The sequence below is a fragment of the Diuraphis noxia genome, unplaced genomic scaffold (assembly GCF_037042655.1).
Source record: "Diuraphis noxia isolate RWA-SAM2 unplaced genomic scaffold, SU_Dnox_SAM2 contig0005, whole genome shotgun sequence".
NCBI classification, from domain to species: Eukaryota; Metazoa; Arthropoda; class Insecta; order Hemiptera; family Aphididae; genus Diuraphis; species Diuraphis noxia.
Window position 1 is genome coordinate 26,022,455 of NW_028301715.1, and position 21,861 is coordinate 26,044,315.

General features: G+C 28.3%; 1 protein-coding gene across 2 annotated transcripts; it reads right to left on the bottom strand.

The window, feature by feature from the left end:
- Positions 1 to 1,607: 1,607 nt before the first annotated feature.
- On the bottom strand, positions 1,608 to 20,940 carry LOC107164067 (solute carrier family 23 member 2-like). Of its 2 annotated transcripts, none has more exons than XM_015511749.2 (12): positions 20,554 to 20,940; positions 19,792 to 19,949; positions 17,331 to 17,536; positions 12,778 to 12,904; positions 11,195 to 11,315; positions 10,983 to 11,124; positions 10,310 to 10,423; positions 9,479 to 9,618; positions 6,736 to 6,883; positions 5,591 to 5,670; positions 5,303 to 5,450; positions 1,608 to 2,068 (listed from the first exon to the last, which is right to left on the bottom strand). In XM_015511749.2, exons 1-12 carry the CDS (start codon positions 20,713 to 20,715, stop codon positions 1,920 to 1,922), a joined length of 1,695 nt encoding a protein of 564 aa, XP_015367235.1. In that variant the 5' UTR covers positions 20,716 to 20,940; the 3' UTR covers positions 1,608 to 1,919. The 2 variants fall into 2 exon arrangements, with proteins under 2 accessions (XP_015367235.1, XP_089084716.1); XM_089228590.1 differs by having other exon boundaries at positions 19,792 to 19,930; positions 20,554 to 20,692.
- Between the last annotated feature and the right edge of the window lie 921 nt (positions 20,941 to 21,861).

Here is a 21,861-nt window from a genome sequence, read left to right on the forward strand (position 1 = left end):
CTGTAGACATCGATTAAATCAAAATCTAACAGTGCGGTATTGAAAACATTTTTTATTAATAATATTATTATTAGTATTATATAGATATCATAAAATTTACATATTTTTGGATATTTTTAAATTATTACTTGTCTAATTATTATATATGTCTGTATTTGCATAAAAGTTGGTGACGTTAAACTATATTTATTACATATGTACCATCAAATTTTATATGAAGCACGCGGAGAGAGAATATCGAATGGTTCTATGATGAAAAAGAATAAATTTGTTGTACAACACGATATGATGCGCATAAAACATAATTTAATTATTAATTAATAATCATACAATAATATAATAGGTACGTCAATGTCGCATCAAACACCAATTTTTGATGATAATATATAATACCATAATAATAGCTATATTTCTATTGGTAATAAATAATAATATACACACTCAAATACTCATTACTATATCCTATATCATTAATAAATGTAGGCAGTGAAATCAGATGTTTTTATACGATTTTAAAAACTTGTCCAGACTACATATCGCAAATAATATAATATAATAATGTTTAATGTATAGGTACATATGCGTTCGAGGGATCACATTAGTCATTTGTACATGGGGTAAGTTCACAATATTATTACTATGTAGTATTGGCACACATTTTCTAATTATTTTCAGATTAAAAAAATTGTCAAAAAAAAAAAATAAATAGCCTAGCTATATAATTACTATATTAAAAACGGTTTAGTTAGTTTTTAAGCATAGGTACGTGAATTAATATTATTATTCGATGAACATAAACATTAATTTAGGAACAAATACAAGCTTAAATCTTCAAACTTCTTAAAATTCAATTAATAATAGGTATTTTACTAATCAAAATCAAATAAATATAAAGGAAAATAGATTAAGTGTCCACTAACCACTAAATATACAAAAATAATAAAATAAAGAATTTTTTTTTTTTGTGAATATACCGACCTAATTCTTATAAATAGTTAAAACTTGAAATATGTACATAAATTCGTTATATGTTGATACGATAATTATATTTTACGATATTGCAAACATTTTAATTGGCCATTATGCGTATAAGACGTATAATTAAAATAGAACTAAGTTTAATATTGATTTACAAGCATTACGGTATTTACCATTTTAAAAATTAAAGGTTTTAGAATTTTCAACTTGAGTATGTTTGGGATAGTTGAAGTTTTACCGAGATTTTTGTGTTAGGCTTATTTATTTTAACGGCCCAAAACTTCACCACGTATTCACGGAATACTATTAGTTTTACCCTAGCTGACGGATCACTTCACTATAAAATCGGCAGAAGATCCGTCAACCTAAGATTAAAACCACGGCTACCATCACAGGATAATATAAATATACTACTCTCACCCAAAGAAGACACCTAAGATTCAGACACGGATCTGGACATATAATTATCCAAAAATTAGTAAAAATTATAAATACTATGTAAACATATAATCAAAATTTGTAAATGTATGACATTGTAAAAATACTCGGTGTATTGACTCAATAAAATTAATAAATAAAAAAGTTTTACACTATGTATAACATATAAAAATCCAATCACCAACAAAACATATGTAAATATATATTATATTTAAATAGACACAGGAAATAGTTAGTTTTGTCATGGCATGAAATGAATCAAGCGCGCACAGTCATCGAACTTAACAATACTATTACAGATGATTAATATATAAACACGATAAAAAAAATAAAATAAAATGAATACACAAACAAAATATGGTAATAATGTAATTATGAAATAGTTAAAATAAAAATATTGTGATCAATCAATCGAATACACATAGTATATACTACATATATACGAACATATATATGTATATATGGCTTTATCGTAAACAAAGATATAACTTAATATTATTATACTACAAAAAAAATGTTAAAAAATAATTTATTTTATCGTAGAGACAATCTGAAATCTTGTATACTTGTTCGTCTATGGTTTTGTTGGAAATATTGAGCTCATTGCCGGGATTGTGGTACCCATTACTGCTCATTGCGTCATCGTCATCAACTAAATGGTACATATATATATATAAAAGAATTAAATTTAACAACGATACATTTTTAGACATGTGTAAAATAATGTGTAACATATCAAAGAAGTATCTAGTTCTTTAAATAATTATAAATAGTTTAAAAACCCTTGCTATTACCAAATCGCATTATATATGACAATCAACAGTGTATCCAAGACATCTTAAACACTGCATTACCAAGTTTTTAAAGGGTATAGTTTTACAGGTCGATAATATGTACAACGTTGCAGGGACGGTTTAACATATGTAGTATTGTGCTAAGCAGTTCCCACCTGTTCCCGGTTTCAAAGAGGGAAAAAAGGGTTTACCATATTATGTAATTACTAATAACTAATCATTTATAACGTAGTGATTGGCAATGTTTCATGAACTTTGTGTTTGTGATATGGGTTTGAAAAATGTTTAGGGTCCTATACATAGATCTTCAAGTAGTCATCACGTTCCCCATCAATTTTCGGGTGATTATAAACTCTTTCAATTTTAATCACTTGTAAACTCTCTCGTGGGTTCACTTCAGTACTATCTGAAGAGTGAAAGATATCGGTAAACTTTCTCAAATGTCCTTCAGTATTTCTTGAAAAATATATGTAAGCTCTTCCTAACCTGTATAACTTTCGTTTGTACAATATCATTGTATCATTATATAGAATATGATATGAACATAATATTTTTAGTAAAGCACATAAACTATATGTATAGTAAATAATAAAAAAAAGCGGGAAAGTGGGTATCGCTCTGCTGTATATTAGGTGGTGAGGTGGACCTCTGACTAGGGTAGGTTAGATTTGAATGCAATGATAGGTATCATGTACAGGTACGAAAAACGATTCTGAACGGAGATGATTAATTGTCAGTCTAGGATATATTATATTTAAATATTATTGTCATATATATTCTATTTTGAAACAAATATATTATTTTTCAATTAGGACACATTTTGCATAAGGCATGGTTCATCAATTTTTCCAAAAACATTGCATGTAGTTATCATAATTCATAATACCTTATATTATCATAGATATACATATACCGGATTTGAGGATAAATCGTTATCATTACACGATTTCATAAAAATTTAAAACTCAAACACTCAAAACATTTTTCCTATAATGATGCTTCAAATTTTCTCTATAGCTATTTGAAGCAAAACTTATGGAAAACATAGTGTTAAATTTTATAACCTTAGATATAAATACAAACAACATTATGAGTTTTGAACTACAAAATAATTTGCAAATATTCATGGTTTTGACGAATTTTTGTCAATATTTGAACTTCAAATGCTAATAAAAAAAAGTTGTGCCTATGTATTCTTATAATTTTTTAATCACTATAAGAATAACTTATGAGAAACTTTGTATTAAATTTTCAAGTATTTTGATATGGCCAAAAATATTTTATCGACACTTCAAAAAAAAATTTTCAGAAAAATTGAAAATTTCAATTGTCTATAAATATCTCAAAAAAAGTCAAATTATTTTGAAAATTAAATCATTGGAGGAAAATGCCAATCTAAATAACTGGTAAAATTTTCAAGTATGTACGACTTATACTTTTTGAATAATAACAAATGTTTAAAATCGTTTGAGGATAAATCGTTATCGTTACGCTATTTCGTAAAAATTTAAAATTCAAACGCACTTAAAATTTTTCCTATAATGATGCTTCGAGTTTTCTCTATAGCTACTTGAAGGAAAACTTATGGAAAACTTAGTGTTGTATTTTTAATCTTTAGTTATAAACACAAAAAATTTTATGATTTTTCAACTTCAAAATTACATGTAAATTTTCGCGTTTTCGACAGATTTCTTAAAAATTTGAACTATAAAAGCTTATAAAAAAAAATTGTGCCTATGTATTCTTATAATTTTTAAATCTCTATAAGACTAATTTATAACAAACTCTGTATTAGATTTTCAAGTATTTTGATGGGGCCAAAAAATTTTTATCGACACTTCAAAAAAAAAATTTCAGACAAATTGAAAATTTCAGTCGTCTATAAATATCTCAAAAAAAGTCAAAATATTTTGAAAATTAAATCATGTAAAGAAAATGTCAATCTAAATAATTGATACAATTTTCAAGTATGTACGACTTATACTTTTTGAATATTAACAAATATTTAAAATCGTTTCAGAATAAATCGTTATCGTAACAATATTTCGTAAAAATTTAAAATTCAAACGCACTTAAAATTTTTCCTATAATGATGCTTCGAGTTTTCTCTAAAGCTACTTGATGGAAAACTTAGTGTTTTATTTTTAATCTTTAGTTATAAACACAAACAATTTTATGATTTTTCAACTTCAAAATTACTTGCAAATTTTCGCGTATTCGACTGATTTCGTAAAAATTTTAACTATAAACGCTTATAAAAAAAAATTGTGACCTACGATTTTTAATTTTTTTTAGCTACATTAAGAACAACTCATAAGGAATCTTGTATTAAATTTTCAAGTTTTTTTGGTCGTCCAACGTTTTTTTACCGGCACTTCAAAAAAAAATTCTTAAGAAAATTGTAAATTTCAGTGTTCTATAAATAACTCAAAAAAAGTCAAAATTAAACTGTATATAGATATCACTAACATAAACATTTGATGAAAATTTCATGTATTTACAGTGATTAGTTTTTGAATTACAACCATATAAAAAAATCGATTTGGTCGAATACTGGTTTTGCGTAAAAATTCCTGTTTTTCTGTCATTTTTTTTTTTGGTTTTTCTCGATTTTTTTGAAAACTGTAGTTGGAAAATGTTTACTTTTGACCTATATAATGCATCGAGGATATTCACTTTTACATCGGAAACCACCCCCAAAGTTTGAAATCGAAGCATAATTTGACTAGTTATGCTATACACAGACACACAAAAAAAAATAATATAAATCAAATTCGTTAGCTGTGAGCATAATATAATATGATAGTCGATAAATCATTAATTTAATTTAATTTACATTTGAATTTAATTTTTATGATAATATATGAACATACACATTTTAAAAATACCAAATACTTATATAAATAATTTAGCAATAGTAAATAAGGAAAAAATTATAACTCCTTCAAGTAAATTTAATGTTGACTATGAAAAGTTAACAAGGTAGTTGAAGAGACTTTAGCACCCCCCCCCCCCTTTCCGCTACAATTCCGACAGTGGGTAGTTCCTATGTATATAAAATATACACCATAGTATAGATGTACAATAGGTACCTGGAATAGTGTTATCTAAAATAAAGCCAATAAATCCGCTGATAAATATTCCAGAGGATAGATACGCAATGAGAACATCGTTGATGGTTTCGTATTTGGTGTTAATGATGGTATTAACATGCACCGCTGATATATACTTTGGAATTGCCTGCAAGTAAAACATTTTCAAAATTGAGATTATTATAATAGTTAATAGTTTATGGGTCTGGCCAACTATTTGAACGGATGACCATTACAGTTAAACATATTTTATTATAATCATAAATTCATAAGTAATATTTATTATACCAATCCAAAAAATATTGACAATCCGAGAATATACATATTCCTTAACGAGTTGAGATTTATGAACTGTAGATTAGACAGCGCTGTACAAACAATAAAAATAAATAAGACAATTAATTATCAATAATAAAATAAACATTGATTGTTCGAAAACAATAAGACATTATGGTTTTAGTTACAGAACTATAAATATATTTCTTTCTGAACCAAAACGATTTCCAATTTTTCTAAGTCATGTTGATTATTTTGTTGGGGAAATTCAAATTTTAAACAAATTCGATAACAAATATTTAAATTATATAACTAATTATTCTTAAGAAGTTTTAACTGTTGAGTTTACAGTAAGTACCTACATATTGTAACTATTTAAGTATAATGTATATATTGTTAAACAGTTATGCTTATGACTCATTAGTCCATTATTGGGGTTCTATTTTTAGTAAAAAATGTGTTTATTATAATAAACATTTAAATAAAATATATTATAATTTTTAAACGCAGAAAACTTATAGAATATAGAATAACTTATTAATATAATTTAGCGAGCGCCCGCCAACGCTGTTATAATAGGAAATTTATGTTCATATACTTATTACATAGTCCACGTAATAAGATACATCAAGGTTTAGTTTATTATTTCTAACGTGTGAGTTAATAAATGTATACTTGCAGGTCAGGTGCATAAAACCTAGTGTAAAGAAAAAAGAAAAGAAAAGAACGAACATCAATAATTATCGAAATTATCGTTTGGAAATTATCGCCGCCTACTAGTTGCTACATGAAGATTATTGATTGAAAATACAATGCTAAGGAAATTATTAGGATATTATATTCGTTCAAATTTCGTTAATTCACGATACATCTCTATGCTCTATAAGTGATTTGGTTTTGTCATGTTCATGTAAACGTATCCATGTACAAGAGATACACAAAAAAGTATGCCATTTAAAGCGCAGTACTCCATCCACATTCCACATCAATTCAAAATACTAATCGTTAAAAGTACATAAAGTACTGTCGAATCTTCGTTTGAAAATGTGCAGCCCTACATTTTTGGTATCGCATGATACAGTAACCATTAGACCACTTGCACGTAAATGTAATATAACATAGTTTATAACTTATAACATATATTTAAATATACTTGCCTACGGCTCCGATCAATACGAGTAGAACGGATGTCATTGCGCCGAGTACTGGATCCGGCAAAGTCACCAGTAGTGCGATTAGTTTGGTAAATGTGGACACAACGATCATAATGCAGGCTGAAAGTCCAATCACGTTTCTACTGCACACCTGAAACATCGCGATATAAACCAACGGGTATTATACTATATATATTTTCATAATGACTTACGAGTTGAAACCAATGGAAACCTCGTACCTTTTATGTTAAAATTATAAATGCCAAGCAATAATAATAATAATAAATAATAATAATCCTGACTCCTGTGTGTCCTATCTCCTATGTCTCAATTTAAAAAAAATAAAGGTATGGAACAAGCTTATAAAGAATACAGTTGGAGCGAATTCTCATACAGAACATTATTTATTGATTTTAAACACTCATTTCAATATTTCCCTAAATATGGGGTTATTGTAACTCCCTTAAAAACAACACGTAAATATGGCACAGTAATAATAATTCAGATAAATAAAATGATCTTAATTATTTGTTGTGAATGGTTACTACTTTTGTTTTTCATCTATATTATACATTCATACGTAGGTATTTTAAATTCTACGAACGATATATTTGTGCATGTATATGGTGTATCGACAAATAATATAATGTTTTTAATGCTACAAAAATTGATCGCCGTTCGAGTAGGTGAAACAAAATACCTATAGGCTATAGTTTACTACCTATTATCTACCTATTATTTTTGCAAAATTGCATTTGATAAACGTTGACCTATATACAAAATTATTATCGTGAACAAAGGACGAGTGTGAAGCATAAATAGATATATTATCACATAATATTAAAAATTTGGTCAATTCATTTTTCGACTAAATAAATGCTGTTGTTTGTAGTATATGATAATATTGCTTATACAACTATTATAAAAATATTTGAGAAAAACATATGTGTTTATAAGGTGACTACACTGGGCAATGGTAAATGAGTTAAATAAAATCTATGGACTTTTTTAACCACGTTTTTAAGAGAAAAAAACTTATTTGTTTCATAATTGCGATACTAAATTTAATTACTATTGTAAATGCTATAATTTAAACGAGCATATATCTTAAAATCGAACAAGTGAAAAAAATTCAGTATTGAAATAATCATTATATTGTTCATCTTGCAAGTAGCTATATTGAAACGAGATCCCCAAACTATATACTCCAAATAAAAATAAAAAGCGGGTAAGTCGTGGATGTCGCTCTGCTGTACTGCAGTATAGGTTCAAATAGGTTACTGTAATGGATGAAACTAAATTTGAATCCAATGATATTTATCATTGTATACGAAAAACGATTTTGAGCGAAGATGGCTTATCTGTCTAGGATATATTATAGATTATTAAAAATTTTCAAATCTTAGATTTAAAAAGAAAATTTTTTATGAATTTCTAGCTTAAAATAATTTGCGAATTTTCGTGATTTTTACGTAAGTTGTCAAAATTCAAACTTTGAATGCTTATAAAAAAAAATTGTGAACATATATATTATATATAATATTTTTAAACTGCTAGTGTAACAATGTGTTAAGAGCCTTGTATTAAATTTTCAAGCTTTTCTACCCAACAAATAAATTTTTATTTACATTAATAGAAAAAAAAAAAACTAAAAAAGTTGAAAAATTAAAATATCAGAATACAGCACAAAATTAATCAAAATATTTTGAAAATGTTATCAAATATATATAATCCTCGCTCCGCTCAGAATCTAAAAAACCAATAAGTATTATGTTATTCTGGAATAAAATAATATATTGCTATAACCGTTGACATGGATAATGTTACGGTTGTACCTATATTATAATATCAAAAGCATAACATGCTTGTCGGATGATATTGATGTATAGTTTCATGTGATTTGAGATTATACGTTTAAATGTTATATCTAGACACATATAATAATAATATATAATAAAAACATACATACATACGCGCGTATGATGTATACTATGAACCTAAATCTTTTTCTGGTAGAAACTGTCACATAAAGACGAATTAAATCTGCATGACCAATAATGTGAGCCAATAATATGTTTAATAGAAAACTATCACGAGGACCTTCGTTTCATCCCCACACCAGCCCATAAGTAATAATAATACAATTGAACAATACATTTTTAGATTATGACTTATGAGTATTTATAATAATTGTTTAGAATATATTTAGTAATTATTTAGTAATATTCAGAGGTTAAAGTGGGAAAAAATTCCAGAGGGGACTAATGTTTCCAAAAAGTTTTAAGCGTTCCATAAATAATTTTATGTATAATGTCTAATGTATAAAATCCTAATTTGTTAAAGGGGAAGCTTTTTAACCGCCGTCAGAGGTAAGGGGACTGAGTCCTCCTGCGTCCCCCCCCCCACTTTAACACCTGGTAATATTACACTACACTTGTTCATATTTTACCAAATAACTATGTTAAATCATTTTAAAACCCATGATTTGTATTCTTTGAATAATACGTCTGCAGTCGACTGACTCGGTATAGCCAATGTATATAGTTAGGTATCTGAATTTGTAGTTTAAGGGAGAATTAATATCTGCCAGACGAGTCAAGACCAACACTATTTGCATAAATGTCCATTGGCCTTAGTATATTTTAAGTTTAAATTATAATATAATTGATGGGTAACTAACAATGCATGAGTTTTCAATAATGTTGTGTAATTAAATATCAATTTTATTACTAGTATACATACTTACTCGAGTGATGCCGATATTTCCCACATTTTCACTGGATGAGCTAACGCCAGAACCAGTTCCAAGGAAACCGGCAAAAATCGTACTTATACCTTGGATGCCGATACCCCTATTCACTGCATTCGGTGGAGGCTTAGTCAAATCTGCAAAAAAAAGCCATCGACGCATATTAAATATTAAGCGTATATATATATATATAATATAATATTGAACATGTGCAAGGACTTCTGTTACGGAAGGAGCGGGAAAGGGGTAATTTATATGAAATTATATGCAGTGGTTGCCAGTGGAATAATTATAAATTTGGTTTAGGGGGGTTTTATGTTTTCAGCAAAATCTGTAAGTCTCATACAGTAACCTACTCCATCAAATATAAAATGTTGGCCGTAAAATAAGTTTTGGGGTTCTATCCCTCTCATGTCTCACTCTCCTTAATCATGCCACTGATTGTATACAGTGATGTATGAATACATCTAAAACACATACACAAGTATATCGCAACATATTATTTATTAAATTGGAAAAAACAACAATAAACTATGGTACAATATTTCATTATACTTTCTGTAAAATGCATTAAGCTAAGTGATTGAATGTGGCTTAAATAATTATGATTAACAGATAACAGCAATTTATTCAATTCAACTACCGTTTATTATTACGCACATAATTGCTTTGAAGTTTATAGCAGATAAATATGATGTATAGGGAGTGATATGTTTAATTAAAAAAATAACAGTTATTATTAATCTTATATAGTTGGATACGCGAGGAGTATAAGCTAAAAATTTTCGTTTATATCGATAATAAATATTATAATAACATAATACTCACTGGAAAATCTTGCGCACGTGTAATAATTGGCGACTGACTCTACAATGTTAACGAAAAGTGCGGGTAACATAGCCAATATCGACGTCAAGTTAACAGTCGGCCAACCCCATTGAACTTTAAAAACAGATATAGTAATTACTAATTATTATTGATATAATAACGTAAGAGGATCTTAGTATCTATGATACGAGTATAACTCGCGTCAACAAATTGTGAGCACGAATAGAGCTCAAAATATTTTCTTTTTCTTATCCATTGGCGGGATAAAAGTGTAATGGTTTATTGAACTAAATTTGCAGGTGATTTATCACGAAGGTGGATAGTGTGGCATATAAATTATATGATAGGCGCTATCTGGGGAGGGCTTGAGTGTTTAAACTCAACCCCCCTCCCAAAAAAAAAAAAAAAACAAAATCTAAGACCTACAATTTTAAAACGCTATATTATAAATGTCTGCTTGTCTTTTAATATATTCAGCCCCTCCCCCCAAGTCAAAAGTTGAAATTGCGCCTATGGATAATATACATTTCTGTTATGCACTTTATGTGCCACATTAAGGAGAAAAAGTTTTTTTTTTTAATACCCCTAGCTGACATAATAAAACCAAAACACGTTTTGTAGATCTAAACGGAACTCTTAAATGTTGAAACGAATTCTCAATAATATTTATTACAAGGATAAGGTATTCGGAATATCTGTGCGTTGCGCAATATTCCAGCCTTCGAGTCTGTGTTCGCCGGATCCGTTGGTAATAGATTATTCTTTGAAGTCATGTAATTACACACGATCCACATAATGCCCACGCTTAGTAATATCTGGTTAAACATTTTTATTAATAAATAAACAACAAAATGCATTGACTGTAAGAGATCATCCAGGTCTTACCGAAAACAGTGCGAAAATCTTCAACCGCACTCTGAACATTCCACCTTTAGACGAATAGACTGGCAAGGAAATAGCGACTTTTCGCAAATATTGAGAGAATAATGTCAGTAAAAATAGAGTCCTATAAACACAATAATCAAAATATGTGAATTAATACAATTATAGTTATTTGAGATCATCGGTTAAAGTCTTGAAAATAAAATAAGTGTCTTATTATTCGTTACGTTACACCAATAATTAATAAAATACTGTTTGTTTAATATGTTGTAATATATAATATTATTGATTATATTTTATCACCACTAATAAAACAGCATTATTTTACAAAGTAATTTAACATTGGACACAGCTATAAATACATAATTATATGAAAGTATATTTTTGTGATAAAAATTTTTTGTTTACATTTAAGAATGTTAATATTGACTTATTAGTACTTAAATTAATAATTAAATTTCGATCACGCACAATTAAAATTTAAAAAAAAAACAAGATCAATAAGGTTGAAGTTGAAAACTATTCACAGATTTTAATATTAAAATTATATTAAAATTTTAAGAAATAATTACCATCTCTACTATTTGTATTTCGTTTATGCGTTCGTTTTATCTGATATTTTTTTTAAATACATAATTAAACAGTTTTATAAATAACTCGACATTCAAAACATCATGAGCGTGTACCGATAAGGATTGTAATGCGATTATTGTAATATAATTCCTGTGATAGCAATAGGGTTTTCTACTTAGGTACAAACAAATCTAATGGCTGTGAATCAGATTTAAAAATTTTTGATTTAGGTTATCTAAATTGTCTCTGGTCTGACCCCCAAATGTAAATATCCTACAGTGATTTTTTTCTTTTATGTATTGGAGGTAATAATTCTAGGGTACCGGTACATTTTTTCCTTTGTAATTAGAAAATAGATATCCGGAAATATTTTCCACGGCACTGGAGAGTGAGATTAAGAAGTGATTTTTTAACAAATGCATGATACCAAAAATATCGACTTGTACCATGTTTTCTAATAACCTTAATACAGCTATAATTATTTCAATTAAAATTTGAAGCATTAGTTTTCAATTTTTAGGCAAATGTATTAAATATAAAAATAGTGCTGTCAAAACAGTATCAACGCGAATATTTTTTAAGCCAGGAATAAAGTTATAACTTATTATAACTATTCTTATGGAATAATAAAAATGTTCAATGGAAACGATTGATAAGTTTATTTTAAGCAATAAAATATTTTTACTGAGAATTTTATCATTAAATAATTGGTTGTAATATATTATACTATCAAAATCCTACCCAAACGCTTTTTAATTGATGTTTAACGTCACGCTGTCGTGGTATTTCAAGTAATACACACATGTAATCTTTGCATCATTAAAAAGACTTTACAATTTGAACAAACAAACAACATTTTGATTTTGTGTAAAACAACGTTTTTAAGTTATAAAATATATAACTCAAAATATTATACACAATATGTCGATGACCGGTATCTTATAGCATAGTAAGTAGATATCAACTTTTAAGTTTAGGAAAATATCTATGATAAAATATAATTTATGATTTACATGATAGCCGTAGTCCAATTTCCTGACATGAGAAATACTCCTTTTTCGATGACTGACAATCCTATGAGGCACATGGTTGGCACTACGGTCAGCGGCGTTATGTATTTCAGCGATTTTCCGACAATACCTGCAAGATAATAACGACAAAAATAAAAATAACGATCGCCCATCTTAATATTATTAATTGTAATTGATGTGATCTATAATATATTACAAACAATATAAGTACACAATATATTATAAATATATATACACTCATAAGTCAGAATACTTGCCACTATAAAAAAATAAGTACTATAACATGGGTCTGCTGTGGTTCTAACCGGTAAAAATAAGATACCAATATAGGACATAGGCAATAGATCCGCTCTCGAAATCTGTATTCAGTGGACATATAATTACGTGAATTGTATTACGTTATTGCAGGTATTAATTAATATGGTATTATTACTATTATTTATACACATCCCATTCACCAATGAACAAATATGCTTTATTTTAATTTAAAAAAATATATGTAATGGAGAGTAAGACCAGTTGCTTTTTGCTATTCACACATTATTATAAATTACAAAGACAAACACAATAATTAATAAATTTAATAATAAACAGGTAAAGCGTTATTTTAAAATAACGCGGCCAAGTCATTTAAGTTGAATATTCAATATTGTAACAAATAGTTGTTTTTAAATATTTAGTGTTGGATAAAAAAAAAATATAGCAATGTTATTTTGATTAAATGTTTTTTTTTTCTCATGCTACTAATATTAAGAAATTTCTTTAACCTTTAACCGCCCACCCATCACCAATCTTGCATATGTCTATTATTATTAGTAGTATTTTGTTTGGCGACAAAGGTTAGAATGTTAAGTGAGGTCTCTGAATGACCGGAAATAGGTTCAATATGAAATACAATATAATATATTGATTCATCGTTGTAGCCGCCGTATTTAAGCTTGTCTAATTAAAATGTTGTTTGTATAACAACGTGTAACATGCGTGTATAGGTACTTTCTGTCATCGATAATGATGATATAACGATCAGTTCTACTAATATACAATATATATGGCATACCTATAAGGCGTAGGTGAATAGACGATTTTCTAAACCAGCGAATAAAAAAATCTATAGGACAATAGTGTTATGGATAATGATAATTATAAGTACATATTTATTATATTATTGGGCGATAAAATAATATTGCTTTCCGTTTTTGGATTACTATACCTACCTACCTATATTTATAATAATTTGAAAATACAGTATAAATTATATAGTAGACCATCATCAGCCACACTTACAACTTGGAATAGGATATCGAAGATTTTTTGTAGACCAAAAACAATTTTTTTTTAAACCTACTTACAATAATAATTTATTCATGAGTTATGACACTAGTAATTGGTGATTGGCTTGGCATTATCATATAATTTCAATAAGTATAAAAGTCAAGACGTTTGATGGTATTAACTATAAAATATGAAATATGAATACAATCATATAATATAATTTAATATGCACTGCAGTCAGGGCCGGATTTAATGTTGTGGGGGCCCCAGGGCCCATACAAGATTGAAATATAAGATTTTTTAGTTGATCTACATGCTTTAAAACTTTAAATAACTTTTATATCGATATCATAATCTTTTAGAAAGTGAATAAGTGTTTCAGCTATAGCTTTACCCGTATGTCCACTGTTAGGTAAAAACGTCAGAAATCTTTCTACAGGAATAAGGTTTTCCATATAACGAAATATTACCGTAAGTTGATCTATGTGCCCTTCATCTGGAGTGGAGTCAACAGAGACTGAATAATATTTTGATATTTTTAGTCTAGTAATTATTTCATTGAGTACGCTTTTGGCCATTAAACTAACCAGTTCTTCACAGATTGTTGACGAAAGATAATTTGTATGGCCACTTCCTTTATTTGCATGTTTCTTTATGTGTGCTGAAAGAAATGGATCGTATTCTGCTATCAACTCTAGAATGCCAAGATAATTTCCGTTTTTTGATGATCCAATAATTTCATTTTGACCTCTTAACGCCAATCCACGCTCACAAATAAATTTTATAGTACTAACTACGCGCATAAGAATTTTATTCCAATAACCACTTTCTTCGTTCATCTGCTGTTTTAAACTTTTGTCAATACAACCTATTTCTTTTCCTCGTTGTGATAGTATTATAACCGCTTGTAAGTGCTCTTTAGATGCTTCATGTTGACGTAGTCGTTCAGATGCATGCTTCCAATCACAATACCCGTTATTAGATAGATTTCCTTGATTAGTTTCTAAAAGTTTACAAACGTAACAATAAATTTTCCCGGTGCTCGGAGAAAAGCAAAGCCAAAAACGATTAACAATTTCTTTATTTTTCGAAATCCTTTTAAAAAGATTAATTGAACATTTTCTAGTACCATGATCTGGACGTTCACATCGATCTTGATTTACGGACAATTTTTCAAATAATTCTTCATCACAGTTCTGTAAGTCATTAAAACCTTTTTTTATCCAAAAGGATATAATTTCCTTCGTACATTTATTAGGCCACAGACCAATATCATTTTCAAACCCCAGTTCTGGCACCGACTCTGTGTTATTATCTACACTTTCATTTTTTGGAAATTGTTCTTCTAGATTTTCAACAAATTCTGTGTCATTTTTTGATGTGTCGACCACATTTGTCACTACATTCTTCGTTAATGGACCAATATTATTTTCAAACCCCAGTTCTGGCACCGACTCTGTGTTATTATCTACACTTTCATTTTGTGATTGGCCATCTAGATTATCATCAAATTCTGATTCGTTGCTAGATATATCAACAACATTTGTCACTAAATCTTTTGTTAATTGACTACTAGAATATAATAATATAATTTACTATTTATAATTAAGTAGAAATGGAAAAAATTACCTCACAATCTAGTGATTCGTTTTATCACACACTAATAGCACCAATTTTCAAACTTAAAAAAAAATAGTATATTGTTTTGCAAATTACTAGAAAAAAAAAAAAGGTAATCATTTTGTGGGGGCCTCTTATTAATAGAATCTTGTGGGGGCCCCGGGGCCTGGGCCCCGTGCCCCCCCCCCCCTAAATCCGGCCCTGACTGCAGTATATAAGTAGAAACAATAACTGATGACTAATATCACACCAAGCAATTATTTATGTAATTAAATGTGACGGAAATGGTCAAAGGGCAATAAAAAAAAAAAAAACTTGTACCTAAATTATATTTATTTTTAATAGATGAATAATTATTGTTTGGAGAAAAACTATAATTAAATTTATCAAATTGATAAAAATGTTAAAAGATGCTGGTCAAATGTTTGGTTTATCTACCCAATATTATTTTTACAAGCAATAATCGTGTTTATTCAATGAGACTTATTCAATACTAAAAAATTATTAATTATAATACACAAATATACCAACTTATTGGGAATACGCATTAGTTTTTCAAAATAACTGACAATTTTGTTCAGGGTTATCTTTTCATTTTAATAGACATTCGTGTTAATAAAGTAAAACATAATAATATACTTATATGGATGTTCTCTAAACTAAAAATCTAAAAGTAAACTAGGTAATTAAAATTAAATTTTAAAAGTTGGATCTATTATGTAGTTAGAGGTAAGTACTAAAAGATAATCGAGGAGGACATACTTGTGGGTATACAACCAGGTTTAACATGGTAACCTCTTTTAATTATAATTATAATTATTTTTTACAATCTGTATATGATTGAGGTAAAATAAGAGTATGAGCAGATTTTGAAAGAAACCAACCCACATATGACATTAAATCTGTTTTCTTTTTATATATAAGCTAATATAGATGTTAGTTTAGCAAGTAGTCTTTACATCATCTATACTTCAAGGATCTTACAAGATGACCTACCAAGGGTTTCATTAGTTGATAAGCTTTTGATTTATGGTTTTAGTTGAGACCCAAGAGGGTAAGAATAATAGCTTAGAACTGCTATTTTTTTGATTCTTGCTGAACTGTTTTTAGATAAAATTTGTGTATAATGACTGTGATTAGGTATATAGTGGGCAATTTGTTATTTTGCTTGTGGTAATATTTTAAAATTGAAGGGTTTTGCATCTCTCCTTAATTATAAATCTATATTGGTTTTTAGAAGGGCTTTACTTATACATGGGTAATAAATGTACTTAAACAGTTAAACCATAAAATATGTATACCTAATACTTTACAGTATTCCAGTGTTCGATCTCATTTTCCCGTTTAATCCTTTAATTATAACTCATAGAAACCAGAAATCGTGACAGGCCATGTACCTATCTATAGTGTATATATTAGGCATACAGGAAGATTCTTATTAAGCTAAATATTTATTTTAGTGTAAATTTTTTAAATATTTTAAGGTCATCACAGAACAATATTTTTGGGAAAACCAGTGTTTATTTTTAAAAGAATCGCCTTGTTAGGGGGCGATATCGAGCATTTCATCCTCTCCTCACCCATTAATAAGATAATAATTTATTATAATATTGATTTATAGAATTTTTCAGTTATATTCTTACCAGAGTACCCCAAAAACATTTGAATGATACCGATGCTAATCATAGTGCCTTGGATGTTCTGAACACGAAGATTCCACACCTGCGTACGGGCCTCGGGACCCATCGTGAATAGGTCGATGTTGCTACTACACTGCCATTTCGGAAGATCCAATATGGATAGCGTGCAAGAAAGGTACACAAATCCACTGGTCTGGACGATCGGAAGCCTATTTAATATTATATTTATTATTAAAGAGTGCCATCATAAGAATAATGTGCTATACAACCATTAATTAAGTAAGTACGTGAAACATAATATAATACTTATAAAAAATATTAATAAATATATATTATATACATATAATATATGCCATATGGAATGGTTTTTTTATTTATCGCAACTCGCTAGACACATGACATTTTATAATTAATCTAACTTATCTTATCACTTAGATTGTAACTGTTATAGAGGGTGCTAAAGTGCTGGTGTTACACAATTTGTATTTTGGGTGAAGAACATTATTAAACATAGACACCTTATTTACTAATTAAAAAAATTGTTTGTAGACAATATTGCGAATACTTGAGAACGATTGAGAAGGGAGTTGGTTCTGAGTCCTGAATTTTCTGATAGAAGTACAATAACCGTATATTTTTTATAATTTTAGTTAGCTAGTTCATTGTATTAAAGGTCATGATTAAATAACTAAATATAGGGCGTATTGCTTTTTTACTAGTGTAAATAATTGTAAAACCTTTTAAATTATATCCAGTCAAAATAATAATTATAGTTGAATTACAAAAAAAAAAAATGGCCATTAAAAATATTTCAATGAACTGAAAAACTACAAAAATCTTATTTTGTTAAAGGTGATATTTCGAATAGCGTTATACAGTACAAAAACTCTTAATTTTTATGGAAAAAGTAGGACAAGTGCGTATTACACTGCTGTACAGTAGGTATCTAGAGAAACCTGTGTGTATTAATGATAAATTTGAATTTGATGCAATATAAAATCATTGTACCTAAATTCAGTGTTTGGAAAGAACGTCGCTCATGAACATGGTCACACGTTCACGTTCATAGTTAGTGAACGATACGCGAACGTCGCTCGTTTTTTTTTTTTAATAGAATGTGAATGTGAACGACTTTTATATTTTTAATTAATTTGAACGATTTTGAAGACGCTCAAATTATTTACTATTTAATAAATACAATATATATATATATATAATTTAGATACTTTAGAAAATGTATATGCTCTAAAGTCTAAATTGTTTTTTTTTTTTTTTTGGTTGAGACCTATATGTTTATGGGTTTTTATACAAACTGCTGGTAAACTATTTATAAACAAAAAATTAGATGAATGACCTTACGAAAGCGTTCATTTTTTCAAAGAACGTGAACGTGAACGAGTTCGTTTAAAAAAACATAAACGTGAACGTGAACGAGTTCCTTTCTTAAGGACTGAACGTGAACGTGAACGAATATTTTTGTTTTAGTGAACGTTCCGAACACTGCCTAAATGAAAAACCATTCCAAGCGAAGGCGTTCCGTCAGCCTAGCTATGTATTACCAAATATATTTTATGGACTCGTTGCTATATTAAAGTAATTTAATTTAATGTTAGCCACTATAGGCACTTTATAGGTTGAATATTTTTTTTTCCAAAACAATTGTACTGAAAATATCACTGTGTGTATACAATACATCAATACCTATAAAAATATTTTAAAACAATTTTATTCTTAGTTTAAATATCAGATTTCGTCCAAATTTGAACTTGAAAGATCTATTAAAAAAACTCAGTTTATATGCTATTTAGAGTTTTTGATTACAATGTGAACTACTTATGAGAATTTTTTTTTAAACTTTCAATCTTCAAGTATAAAAATTGAACATTTTATACATTCTAATAAAACAATTTTAAAATTTACGAAATTCTTAAATCAAACTTATAAGGAACCTTGTATTAAATTTTCAAGTTTTTTGACCAACATTATTTTTTTGTTAACAATACTTAAATAAAATAACAAATAACAATAGTTAATTTTATAACAAAATAAGAATTACAGCAATATAAGAAAATCGTTCGAAGGGAAATCATTAATTTATAGGTGTAAACATCCAACTTTGGAAATTTTGAATTTGAATCATTCGTACAATATTCATTTGACTTTCCGGTAAACATTTTTTTTTTTTTTTTTTTTTTTTTAAGCTAAGAAAACTTACTAAGAATATTGTATTTAATATTTTTATTTTAAAATCTTATAGGTATAAATAAATCAATTCTAAGAACTTCCATTTTAAAATTTTAATGAAAAAACACATATTACAGTAAAATCAATACATTCATCACTCCACTAAATATCTAAAAGATAAACCATTGAATATTACAACTAAATTAGTAGGCCTAGATCGGCTAGATCTATATGATCGATGAAAATAATTAATAATAATAATATATATATATATGCTCACCTGACACCCAAAATTGTTTGCATCACGGTTCCGATGCCGGCCATCATAACACCTGTGGCCAGCAAGTGTGCGCGTGCTGGGTCTTCTGGCAAAATGCACAGTTTCGGGGCCAAAATATTATACACGAAAATCAAACAACCTAAAGTGGTTACTACATTCTGCAAAACGTTTACAACAATAATAATGAAAAATACATATTTTTTGTGTGTCCTTGTTTAATTCATATTTTCACACAGTATATATGTAACTGTATTTTACTATGAGAATAACTAATAAAGCATAAAGTATGTATAGGTATTTATATTTATATACAGAGTATTGGAGTGTCAAATATTAGATTCTTTAAAAAAAACTGTACAAACATTATTCTTGACTAGACAAAATGTGTGTAATTATATAATAGTTTAATAAATTTTAACATTTTATTCGATTAAAGTTATTTTAAAAATATATTTAAATGTAAATTTAAATTAAAAATAGGTACATTTTTCGATAATTAAAGTAAATTAATACAGTGATGTGAATTTGAATGTTAGCTATAGTGATTAGTGATATTAAGATTAATGTTTCTACCCTAAAAAAAAAAAATTGACCTCAGATAATAAAAAACAATATGATCATCATTGAAAAACTAGAGTCTAAAATATTGGCATCGTTACTAGGTACTTTTACTTAACGTCTGGAATAGCAGAGTCACGAGATTGTACGAAACATATATATCTAAATAAATTATAAATTTTTATAATTTTAGCATATTTCTACCTGTACGGCCAACAGCGGTGTTAGATACGATGGTGGCTTTTCATTAATGCCGTAGGCTAGACAATCGTCGACGCACTCCCTATTCTCTGGCTCATCTTCCAAGTCGTATTGCATTTCCAATGCAGTGCCGTTGTGGTCTGTTGATACTTCGATCAAGTCCATGGTAGGTATATTTTTTTTAAATATATTGCTGTCGTTTCGTCTTCGTTGTTTGCTCCAGGGCCACAAACAGAATGCAAAAAAGTCGCGCGATAGCGCCCGAAAATCGGTTTAAAATGTTTAAAACCGTTCGCAGGCCCCTGGAAACCGATGCCCAATATATTATTATAATATTATATTGAACCTACCGCACGCACAACTGACGACCAACTAAAACGGTGATTACAATAATATAAATTTAATAGGTATGCTCCTCGTTTGCTCCACATAATATTATACTAATCGTCTAAATCACAATAAAAAAATAATTTATCCCCGCCCATCCACCCGCCCCTCAACGCGATTTGGAACATTATCGGTTATATTATTATTTATCCGAATCAATTAACACACAAACATACATCGTTCGGTCCATCAAGCTTATCGGCGCACATATATTATTATTGTTATATTTTGTTTTCAATGATCTTTGCCCGCGTAGTTTCCACTTATCAGTGAAGCGTCTTTTAAGTTTTCACGCCGCTCGCGTACATGCACGCGCTCGCCCAAGTGTATATGTATACTAATATTGATTAATTATTTTAAGTTGTATTTTATTTACCTGTCTGTGCGAGTTTCATGGTCGTTTTTTCGTCTCTGATGGGCCATTCCATCTATTGGATTTAATCGAAATCACATTTAATGCCCGTACCCATCACTTAAGAATCGTTTTTTACACGTTTTACACGACCGCGCTCTGTAATTGATCGATAATTTTATTTTAACGACATAAATTAAATTATAGAGTATTATTAACGAATACCTTAGGCCTACAAACGAAATCGATGAATCGGTTCGTTCTCGGCGTTTGTACAACCTATACTGCAATTGTGATAATTTAGAATAGCCGAATAGGAACATTAATGGTATAAAATAAAAAATTTTAAGAAATAATTTACGATTTAGTAATAATAATATGTCACACGGCAAATATCATAATAGTATGTGTTTGACAAAATACAAATAATTATAATTATAATAAATTACCTTATTCATTACTCATGTATTCTGTTTTTATTAAAGACTTAAATTTGCTTATAGTTTTTTTTTTTATTCAATGGATGTAAACGCTAAATAATAACAGTGTGACTCGCAAATTGATTTTTTTTT

What these genes read in the sequence shown, in the direction of transcription:
- LOC107164067 (XM_015511749.2), bottom strand. Translation starts at nt 20,715, where the DNA reads ATGGACTTGATCGAAGTATCAACAGACCACAACGGCACTGCATTGGAA. An exon ending in CAAACAATTTTGGGTGTCAG is followed by an intron (nt 17,537 to 19,791) that starts GTGAGCATATAT and finishes AATATTAAATAG; the next exon opens with GCTTCCGATCGTCCAGACCA. An exon ending in CGTATTGATCGGAGCCGTAG is followed by an intron (nt 5,671 to 6,735) that starts GCAAGTATATTT and finishes TTGTTTGTACAG; the next exon opens with CGCTGTCTAATCTACAGTTC.